This window comes from Athene cunicularia (genome assembly GCF_003259725.1).
Source record: "Athene cunicularia isolate RWA chromosome 2 unlocalized genomic scaffold, athCun1 chr2_part1, whole genome shotgun sequence".
Classification (NCBI taxonomy): domain Eukaryota; kingdom Metazoa; phylum Chordata; class Aves; order Strigiformes; family Strigidae; genus Athene; species Athene cunicularia.
The window spans coordinates 65,022,571-65,033,143 of record NW_020799095.1 but is presented as its reverse complement, the minus strand read 5'-3'; the positions used below and the strand labels follow the sequence as shown (position 1 = coordinate 65,033,143).

At 38.2% G+C, this 10,573-nt stretch overlaps 1 protein-coding gene across 4 annotated transcripts in view; it reads right to left on the bottom strand.

Moving 5' to 3' along the window:
* Positions 1-339: 339 nt before the first annotated feature.
* Positions 340-10,573, bottom strand: part of PIGN (phosphatidylinositol glycan anchor biosynthesis class N) — a 106,194-nt gene continuing 95,960 nt past the window's right edge. For 3 of the 4 annotated variants that reach the window (XM_026842983.1, XM_026842987.1, XM_026842984.1), the window contains exons 27-29: positions 9,367-9,409; positions 7,613-7,665; positions 340-745 (exon numbers count right to left, since the gene is read on the bottom strand). In XM_026842983.1, the coding sequence (XP_026698784.1) occupies positions 622-745; positions 7,613-7,665; positions 9,367-9,409 (220 nt within the window). In that variant the 3' untranslated portion in view covers positions 340-621. The other variant, XM_026842985.1, reaches the window with a different exon arrangement.

The following is a 10,573-nucleotide window of genomic DNA, read 5'->3' as shown; positions in this document are numbered from 1 at the left end:
ATTCACACTGAGGTTCACTAAAAGCTGTCATCTTACAGCAACAGCCTCACAGCGCACCAGTCTTAACCTGCCTCAACATATTCCCACATGCACATTGACACAGCTTGCAAAAAGCATAGCCAGTTTCAGAGATATTCAAATGCTTATGCCACATCGGCTACGTACAAATCAGCAATCTGCCCAGACTGATTTAATTTATGCTTCAGTCTGTAAGATGCTTATGTGAGACATGAAATGAAGCTAGGACTTTGAAGACTCCTAATGAGAGCAAGCATGTGAGGCAAACAGCTGGCAGACAAGTTTTAACAACCAAAAAAAACCCCAAAAGCTGGTTGCCTATTTCTTTAAAAAATAATTTTGTTGCCACTTTTATTTTCAAGAAGTATATACACTTGGGAGAATAAAGCTGAGGCTTTTTTAGCCCCATTGATGTCTAAATGGCAATCTTGAAATGCAAATTTCAGTCATGCAATGGCATTTAATCGGTATCAGCAGAGCACTCTGATTCTTGGATGGGATTTTGGCAATTTAGTCCATTCACATATATTTATATTCCAGAGGTGGATGTTGGTTCAGAGAAAGCCTGAGGATAGGAACAAGGCAGGAACATTTATCACTTTATCATGTGAAATGGTGTTTAGTCCTTCTGGGAAGTTCAAGTCTCTGTGTAGTTAGCAGCTGGGCCAGTCCATTCATCAGCATCATAAATATGGTCAACGACATCACCAGCACATAGTGGCTAATGCTGCAAGGAGGCGACAGAAAAAAGAAGTGAGAGAACAATGCAGATTTGCAGAGTAAAAAAATCCCCTGGCATAAACAACCCTCTGAATTTGAGATCTTTTTAACTAGGCATAATTATTGGCCTAATATGTAATTTCATATATGCTGCTCCTAGACGACAACTATTATAGCAGCACTATCATGTAAAAATCAAAATAAAATGACAAAATAAAATGGTGGGGAAAACAGAAAACACAACTAAGCGTATACCAAGTGAATAAGAGGTACTAGGTGTATTTTTCATTCCAGTGCATAGTTCAACATATGTAACTGAAACCATTGCAAAACTTGCATTTGCTGTGAACTGACAATGCAGAGTCTAGGGAGAACTTGCCATCAGGCAGACACTCCTTGGTAGTAAGACAACTCAGATTATTTATACCAGAGAAATAACAACTCAGATTATTTATTTCTAGAGAAAACACTATTCCAGTGATGGGCAGCTTTAAGAAAAAAACCACAACTATTTTTCACTCAACATTTCTAAAAACTGCAGAATTCTCTGCTGTGGTAACACATGGTTTCAAAGAGATTAAACAAATTAGTTCAAGAGTGGCTAATAAACACAATATGAAGATGCAGCTTCTGAGTTAAGAAGTCCTTAAATCCCTAACGATTAAAAAGATAAGAAGCAGAGAGCTTGTTCTCCACTCTCTCAAATTCTGGTACCTGATGTTCACTAGTGTTACAGATGGGCTGTTTAGGGTCAGACTGAGACTTGACCTAGGATATTTGGCATCTTGTGTTCAATGTCTGAATCAAGCTGTTGTTAAATGTAAACCACTAGCCATTAAGAAATCAGATTTTTTTCAAGTCCAGTGACATTTCAGGCTAGAGTTGCTGCAGTTGTATCCATCACACATCCAGTGCAGCTGTTTTTTTCCTGGGACTACTGAAGATACAGTCATTCTGACAACAGAGGTACCCATACCTTCTCATGCACCCATACCCACTATTTCAAGGCAAATGGTTCTTTAGGATGAGTAGGGTAACTTCAGACTCAATGAAGTCTGAGTTTAGTCACAAAAAAATGATTGCAAGAAGCACTTGCCAGTTTAATGACCTGGAATTTCTGCCAGAGGACTCATTCCATTTGAGAGTTGAGCCACAGAAGAGCAGTAAAGCTCATAAAGCTGATACTATCAATCCTCACGACCCTGAGACTGGCACTAGCCTAGTGCAATTTAGCTCTGTGAAACGGAGAAGCACCAGCTCTTAACAAAGCTAGGCCAATAATCAGTGTGAGAAAATAAAAATAATCCAGAAAGTTCACTAATTAACAGGAGTTCTCCCACAGTCAGGATACCAGCAACCAAAGGAGCTGAGGTCTGACCAAAGTGGATGGAGAACACTGAAAGGGAAGTCTCATGCAACAGATTTTTCTGTTTCAGTTGAGTCTGACTAAACCGTCTTATAAATACCTTGCTCAAAATACATAGTTTTAAGAAATTAATTACAAAAATCCACCAGCATGAATGGGTTCAGACCTCAACAAGCATAATCCACCTCAACAGCCTGCACCTTACACCTGTGTAAACTCCCACTTGTATGCAGCACAACTGAAAATATTCACTAATGAGAACAGCTCAAGGTTTAAAGTATCAGATAGGCACTGTCTTTCCTACATGCTTTTCCTACAAGCATCTCCCTCCTCCAGCTTTAGCTAAGCAGAGCAGCATGCCTGCAAGAGCCATACTCCTACCCTGTTTCTGTGGGGAAGCTGTAAGAAGACACAGCAAGAGCATGAAGTCAGGCACAAAGCCTGCTTTCACCTGGTCAGTGCACTTCGGACTTCGTAGTTCACAGCACATTTACAATAACAAACATAACACAACTCCCTCAAGAGCTGCCCTTGGGAGTCCACCTGGGTGTGTTACAGGTTTGATTTCAGTTTGATTTCCTGTCCACCCCAAAGGAGCTCTTCCAGATGAATGTGATAATCAATGATTTTGGAGGGCACAAAGAAGGGCTTTCTCAAAGGAAAAAAAGTCTCCACAAACTCTGCTTAGCTACCTGTCAGTTGAGGGACTGGGTCCTCTGTATTTTTGTAAAGAAGAGAGTGCTGTCCACACTTCTCCCTTGCTATACTGCAAAAGGCTGAATAGTTATGCTCCTTTATTAAAATATCAGATGTTCAGAGTGAAGAAAATTATATATTTTTTTTTTAAATATATATAAAATGCTGTAGAGCACAATTAAAAACAATTTTCAGTTTACTTGTCACATAATTAAAAACAGCCAGCATCTCTAGGGCTATCAGCAACTGGTACTGCAGTGCCTGCAGGCAGCTCTGCCTGGTAAATTATTCTCAGGCTGGGGGGTAATGCTGTAATTAAACAAACAAAGCAAGACTCTTACAGGTATATGTCACAACAGCAGTGGCAAAATCTTGATCCCTGTACAAACCCAGAACTGCACCCTTGACTGGATCTGTAGTTACAGTGAAGCAGGTAATTCTCAAAAGAAGTTTACTCCATCAGAAGTCAAACCTGAGCTAGTACGAAAAAGGACCGAAATTCCAGGCTCCAGGCAAGTTAGATCCATGTAGGGGATCACAGATGATCTAAGGTAAGGTGGCACTGTTCAAAGGAAAGCCCTATGTATGGATCAAGGTCAACAGACAAACTGGTGCTAGGAAAAATTATCGTGGAGGAAGACACCTGTTTTGGTGGCAAGGAACCAAAAGGAGAACATATGAGGTACTACCATCTCCTGGCTTTGTTTGTGACACTGTACATCAGTGAGAAGTATTAATAAAAGACAAGAAGAATCAAAGATCAGTAAAAAATGAGGGAGGGCAGCAGGGGGAATCAATCTTGCTCCAAAATGTGCCTTTCTCCCAAGACAGGCTAATTCCTAAGATGGCAGAGCTGATGAGAAGCTGAGAAGACAGGAAGATGGAGTAAGTTACCATAGCAATTAAAACACTAGAAATACATGAAGTAAAACAAAAACAACTTGCGCAAGGACTTGGAAGAGCACTCTTCAGAAGAGTCTCAGGACCTTACTTCTATATGACATGCTACTTTGAACGGTGGGGATTGTTCCCAAGAGCACACTGAGACCCCAGATCCAGATTCTGAATTTTAAGTCTCCTGCATTTCCAGCCATGATCCACACCCTCTCTCCTTGGTTTCACACAAAACAAATTACAAAGCACTTCGCTCCTAGCTCCTGTTTCAGAAATTGTTGGTAAACACTGTTTTCTTCCTAGTTAAAAAAAATCTTGGTGTTAACAGTCAGACCTAGGAGTCCCAGCATCCCAAACCTGAAATTGATTTGTTATTCTAAAGCCTAAAAACCAGTCTCCTGTGCTTCATCTATGTCCCCTGAACTTTGAAACTGCAGAACAGTTCAGACCGTATCTTTATCTTCCAGCAACTGTTATAAAAGAGGGAATAGTACAGTATGTGTCTGTGTAAAACTATATAATAGTGACATATAAAGAAACTTTAGAGTTTATCTTGACTATCTGAATATACAGCTATTTACAAATTGGATATCCTGTATAGATATAAAGGCTTTAAAGGCTATACCTATCTATAGAGATCTAGATAAACATAACTTTTATACCATAGACAAATTATTTTAGTGACATGCTGAAAAACTGGCTATTTCATTTGTCTGTTATTCAAAAATAATCTGTCTGAACAAGCTTCTCATAATCATGTACTACACACTAATACATCAAAAATACTAGGAAAACTGCTTAATTATATTTATGAAGTGTAATGGTGTGCTTGCCTAGGGCATATGATGCAACAGGGTGACCTCAAGATATATAGGTAGAGGGTAAGGTTAGCAGACCTCAGAAGCTTGCATAAGACACTGATGAGTTCAGCATTCACTGCAAGATTATTATCCTGTTATTATATAAAAACAATGAAAAGCACTCTCTGAAAAACAAGTTCACATTGATTTTGGCATGATCATTAAGCAAAGGGGCTTTAAAACTTTCTAAGAAGCCATAAATATTTATGGTAATTGATAATTTACTGAGAGAAGGGAATCAATGGTGCATTGATAATCTGCTGAATGTGGTAATACAGTACTATATGTTGGACCTGTTGTTGCTCAGTGTTTCACTAATGATCTGGATGAGTGGGAAAAGTAGAAATCTCTCTAAATTCAAAGACAGTACTTAAGTGGCATGGTGAATATAGCTGGAAGAATAAAACCATCACATTGTTAAGGCAGATATAAGGCACAGTAAAATGACATGGAGTGTGGTTAAGGCATGGTAGAATGAGATGTAAAAGATAGAAGTTGGGGTGAAATTGAAAAAAAACCAAGTATGTTAGTTCAGTAAACAAACCCTACTTCCAGACAATAACAGAGATTCACATCACCATAAAAAAGCAGTAAAGGTCTTTTTATCACAAGGGATTTAAAAACAGGTCTTACACATGAAACTTCTGAGCAATGGTATTGAAATATCTAAGTATTGTCTAATGAGGGTTTCCTACTGAACTTGCACATCCTTAGTAAGAGAGAGGACACACAAAAGTTTTGAAGCGTAGTAATTAGAAAATCCATAGAAAGTTATCACCACAAAAAAGAATTAACATGGAAATATATATCAGAAGCTTTGCAAATGTGCCACATATACCACTGGACTCTGACAAGACTTTAAAGGAACTAATCTTAACTGGGCAATTAAATTACTGCTCTTCTACCTGTGATTTCAATGATGTAGTAACTACTAACACAAAACGAACCCTGATAATTGCACATGCACACACACACACACACACACACACACACACACACACTTCCTATCAGTGCCTCAAAAACAAAAGGGAAAAAAAAAAAAAAAAAAGGTGAGAGCAGCTGTCCCTAAGGGTGCTCCTATTCTTTGTCCCTTGTTCCATGAAATCCTACACAGGTTTTGTTGAGACACAAACAGTTGGAAAAAAAAGAGCCATCATTTCCTTAACTGACCCAGCATTCTCGCAAAAATTTTGGCAACACCTAAAATGTCAGCTGAGATGGGATATTTTCAGACCTTGCTGTCAAAGCAACAACAGACAACACTGCAGTGGGAATGCCACAGACCTGTCACTGGAGTTGCAACAGGAAGACAGGAAAAAGCCATGTTAGCATTGCTCTCCCACTGTTTTGGGGAATTGCCCAAAACTCCATGAAGCTCATATTCCCTTTCAGGAATGAACAAGAGAAAAAAAAAAAAAAAAAAAATAAAAAAAAAATCTTCTACTGTTGCCTGCTAATTTTGCCAAGCTTGAAGACCATACATTAGAAATCTGCTCAGAGGAGAAGGCTCAGGTGCCAAAATATTGCTCATACTAAGTAAAAGGACCACCTTCAGGTCTGCACCTATGACTTCACCTCTTCTTATGCAACCTAGTAATTTTTATCTCATGTGCATACACACACACACACAAAACATATATACAATAAAATAACGTAGGTGGCAAAGTCAAGCACTCAAAAGTGAAGTAATGACAAATTTAAGGCTGCCTGAGCATTATGCATTACCACGTTAAAAATTAATCACAAATTATTCTTTTGAAAGTACTTTTAAATTGTTTTCTTCAGTGCTCAAAACACACATATGAAGAGGCAGAATTATGGTTGTGCATAAGGAGCTCCCCTAAACTCTTCAGGATAAGGCAAACTTCTAGCTGAAATGGATCCAACAATTTATCACTGTTGTAAATCTCTATGCTACAAAGACCATACATCAGAGAGGAAGTTTTTGGGTACTTGCAATAATTTATATTTTTGCTTGCTAACACCCAATTAGCTTCTTGACCAGCAGAACAGAGCTTTTCTAAGGTCTTTAATATTCTTGTTAATTTGCACAGGAATTCAAATCAAAGGAGAGGCCATCTGATTTACCATAAACTGACCATAGCAAGCATCGCTTCCACTGTTTGATCTAACTGTATCTCCTCGCATTAGGAACCTTCAAAGAAAACAGGCAGAACATGTGCACATGTGTGTACATGCATGCATGCACTGGAGGGAATGTTGGGGCTCAGCAAAGCACAGAGCAAATATAGACTGAAGAGAATATTAACAATGAGTCACTATTCAACTTCTGTTTAAATACTAGTGTCAAGTGACCAGATTGGCTGGATTATTAACAACACGTTCCCTACTAAATTTATTACAGCATATTATCTATTTCCACAGCTCATGGAAGAAAAATCTGGAATGTGTATTCCTTGTATTTGTTATTTCTGGACTACTCACAAATAAGACACAGTTGAAAAACCTACCCCATGATGTATGTTGTGGAGACTATTATGACTCAACGCAAAAGAAATTCTCTTGGTTTAGCTGTGATTTCTATGTTTAAATGCTATAGATTTACTCTTCCCCAAGGTAAAGGTGAGGATAAACGCATGGGTCTTGGTAGTCACCAACATATTTGCACAAGGCTCATTAATTCACTGGGGATTGTATATGGAGGCATAACTAGATTCAAGACAATTAACAATTTTGATAAATTATTATTGTAACAGTGATTACAACTAATTAAAATGCAAACCAGTAATTAAAATATTTTTTGCATAATTATCATTCTTCAGAAATCAAACAAATCCTACTAACTGTGTTTCTTGCCATGCTAGATTAATTACTTACTCCATGTTGTTCTGGAACAGATTTTAAGACACAAGTTTTACCTTGGGATACATGTATATATGTGTGCATACCTGCATGCACATGCATTTTAAGTACGGGGAACACCACCGAAGCATTAGATTAAGTAATTGGAAAAAATTACAAGCGTTTTGAGTAGATAAACAACAATATTAACCTATGAGCCTTTTAAAAATGCAATGTAGGCAAAAAAATACTGTACCTTGTTCCAATATCCAGCCAGCTTCCATAATCTTTAACCAAAAAGAAAAAATGCTAGGAAATAAAACAACCTTGATTAGTACATCAACATTGCACAATTTGAAACACTAAATTAAAAACCATGTTTTCAAGATGTTTACTCAAAGTTTCTAATTCTTCAAGTAGAACAAGGGCAAGACCTTTCCAGGAATGCTCATTTGTACCAAAGTAAAGAATAGTCTAGGAGCCAAAAACAGATTTAACATGGTATCAGAAACAAACAGCTGAAGATGGACTAAATTCTGTCAAACTGGGCTTGCAAGAAAAAGAAGATTACCAGCAGAGAACATTTTCAATAAGAAAAGCCAAGTCACCCTATTGCTAGTAATAACAGGATCCCAGATAATGCCTAGTGCCAGAGAGAAGGCTGATATATTGTTCTCATGGCATTCTGCCACAATTTCTTTGGGCAACTCTGGCAGTTCTCCAGCTGTAAAATGGGAATAATGTTGGGAGAAGATAGCACTTGTCTATTAGTGAATCCCCCAAATTCTAGCTGGTGGCTACACTGATTCAAGACCACAAAACAGTTCTCTCTTTTTTCCTGCCAACTTTATCATTTCTTGACATATACACAGCTCCTGCACATCAAACCTCTTTGAGAATATTTTGTTTTGCACACCAAGTACATATTTGCCAATTGTTTTTAAATAGTTAAACCAAAATAGGAGAATATGTGAGATATAAGACCTGGATATACTGAGGCTTGCTACACACCAGTACATGCCTGCACTCTTTATTTTGGTCTAGTTTGATTTTATTAGTGAAATGCTATGAGTATGACTTTACTGGTATTTCAATCCTTTTCCTGTGGAAGTTACCAAAATCAAATTAGTGACACAGATTTATTTGAAACTACACAAAACTATACCTTCTCCATGTCTTACTCTACAGAGAAATTAGTCATTATTTGGCTCTTTGCTCACTGTTTTTCCTATCAGGTGAGATCAACAGACCACAATGTACAAGGAAATCACATCAGGAATGCTTACTCTAAAGGGATGAAACTAAACCAGCATGTACAAAGTGAGAACACCAGCTCTATCTGCTGCTTTGGAAAGGTTTCTGTTTACCCTGTGATACCCAGTGGCACTGCTTGCTGGGCTGAAGCAGTTTGAGGGGGCAACAAAAACATACTTTTAATCTGTAAAATTTATGTTGGGATATTTTTCAGCTTTGGGTTGTTTTAGCTGGCTTGGTTTGTGGATGCAAGCTTTCTGAAGACAGCATGTCCTAAAAGTTTATTACAAAGGGCACAAAGAGTCTCTGGATGTAGCTAATCTCCTGGATTCTGACAACTTTAACAGAGTTGGTGGGTAGTGCGTTTCTCCTTTTCCTCTCTTTTTCAAGAGAAGGTGGGGTGAGTAAAAGGTTCAAAAAATTAACTAAACCTTGCATACAGCTAAAACAGATATTCTTATTTAAATTCTTCCTAAGAATTTGATTGGAAAGCACATTAAAAAACTCTGAATAACTTCATTTTTGTCTCTTATTATTATGAGAATATTGCTCCTTCAAAAGCATTAATTACATGAAATTCAAAGAGCGGTGATTGGAGGAGTTTTATCTCTAAATTATGCTAGGATTTCAAACTGATTCACTGTCCTAGTTACAAAAACTTTGAAGTCTCAAACAAATTCAGATCCCTCCAGACGGAGTTAGGAGAGCCCTCTGCTTATTGATCTTATTTGAAGAGAATGTGCAACAACAACTTACCAAAGCCATAATGTCTGAAAGAACAAGAACAATGAGGAAAAGGCTGCAAAGAAAAGAAAAAAACCCAGAGAACCAGACCATCAACCTTTATTCATGACCACAGATGTTACAAAGCTTATTAAAATCCCCATAAAGAAATTAAAATATGATTTCTTGCACTTGCCATTCAATGAGTCAGATTTCAGTTTATTAGAGAACAGTTAAAAGATATGGCTAGAACATCTGGCATTTGTAATCCCACCCTGCTTGAAAAAGACATTTCACATTAACAGAGTTTCAATTTTGCAACAAAGGAATCTAACACGAGTCATTTACCAGAGAACAAGAGCATCTTACAAACAGCGCCTGCCCACCGACACCCGAGCTGATCAGTCCTATCCTGACAACCACCCTGGTGGGTAGCGCGCTGCTAATGATGGTGCTCACCCCACTTCCTGACCTCTGGGTGCCCATAAACTGCTCTGAGAACACCCAGCATTTTGGTAGCACGCTCCCAAACCCATGGGCCTGTCAGGCAGCAGGTTACTTCTGGAAAGTAGGCTGCGGCCAGTAAAGAGAACAGAGAGCTAGTTTTTCCCCCCATTAACCTAATCTTCTTTTCATTAAACTATGTAAATCCTAAATTACATGAAAGCAATTGACATAACTGGTTAAAACTAGTTTCTAAGTTAATGACACTGAAGCAATGTTGCAAACAGCTGACCCATTAACTGAGAAGTCTTTAACTAGAATACAGTTAATTTATCAGTACTACCATCATAAATCCACAAGGCTTTTTTGGGGAAAATGTCCTGCTGCAGCGCTACATGAGCATGTACTGAGGGCCACCCATACCAATGACTCCTGATGAGGAAGTTTCTGATATTGCCAAGGTCAGATATGCTTCATTAGTAAATAAGGATGCAACAAACCAGCTGTAACTCAGATGCACTGAAAGACTTTTGTCCACTTGGCTATGGCTTGGATAGGATGTTGCAATCTTGTAGTGCCTAGGAGGCACCCAGCTAGAGGCCTGTTTTCATAGGTAAGCTCCAAGAACATACTCTGACAGAACATTCCCCATGAACAGCAAAAAAAATTTAATCTGTAAACAGGGAGTTCAGGAGCAATTTGTCCAAATCACAAAAATCTACTTTTTGCCCTTCTGAACTGCAGGAAGCCTTTCACAACAGAAGGACAATACTAATTTCGGGGCATGTTTATACAC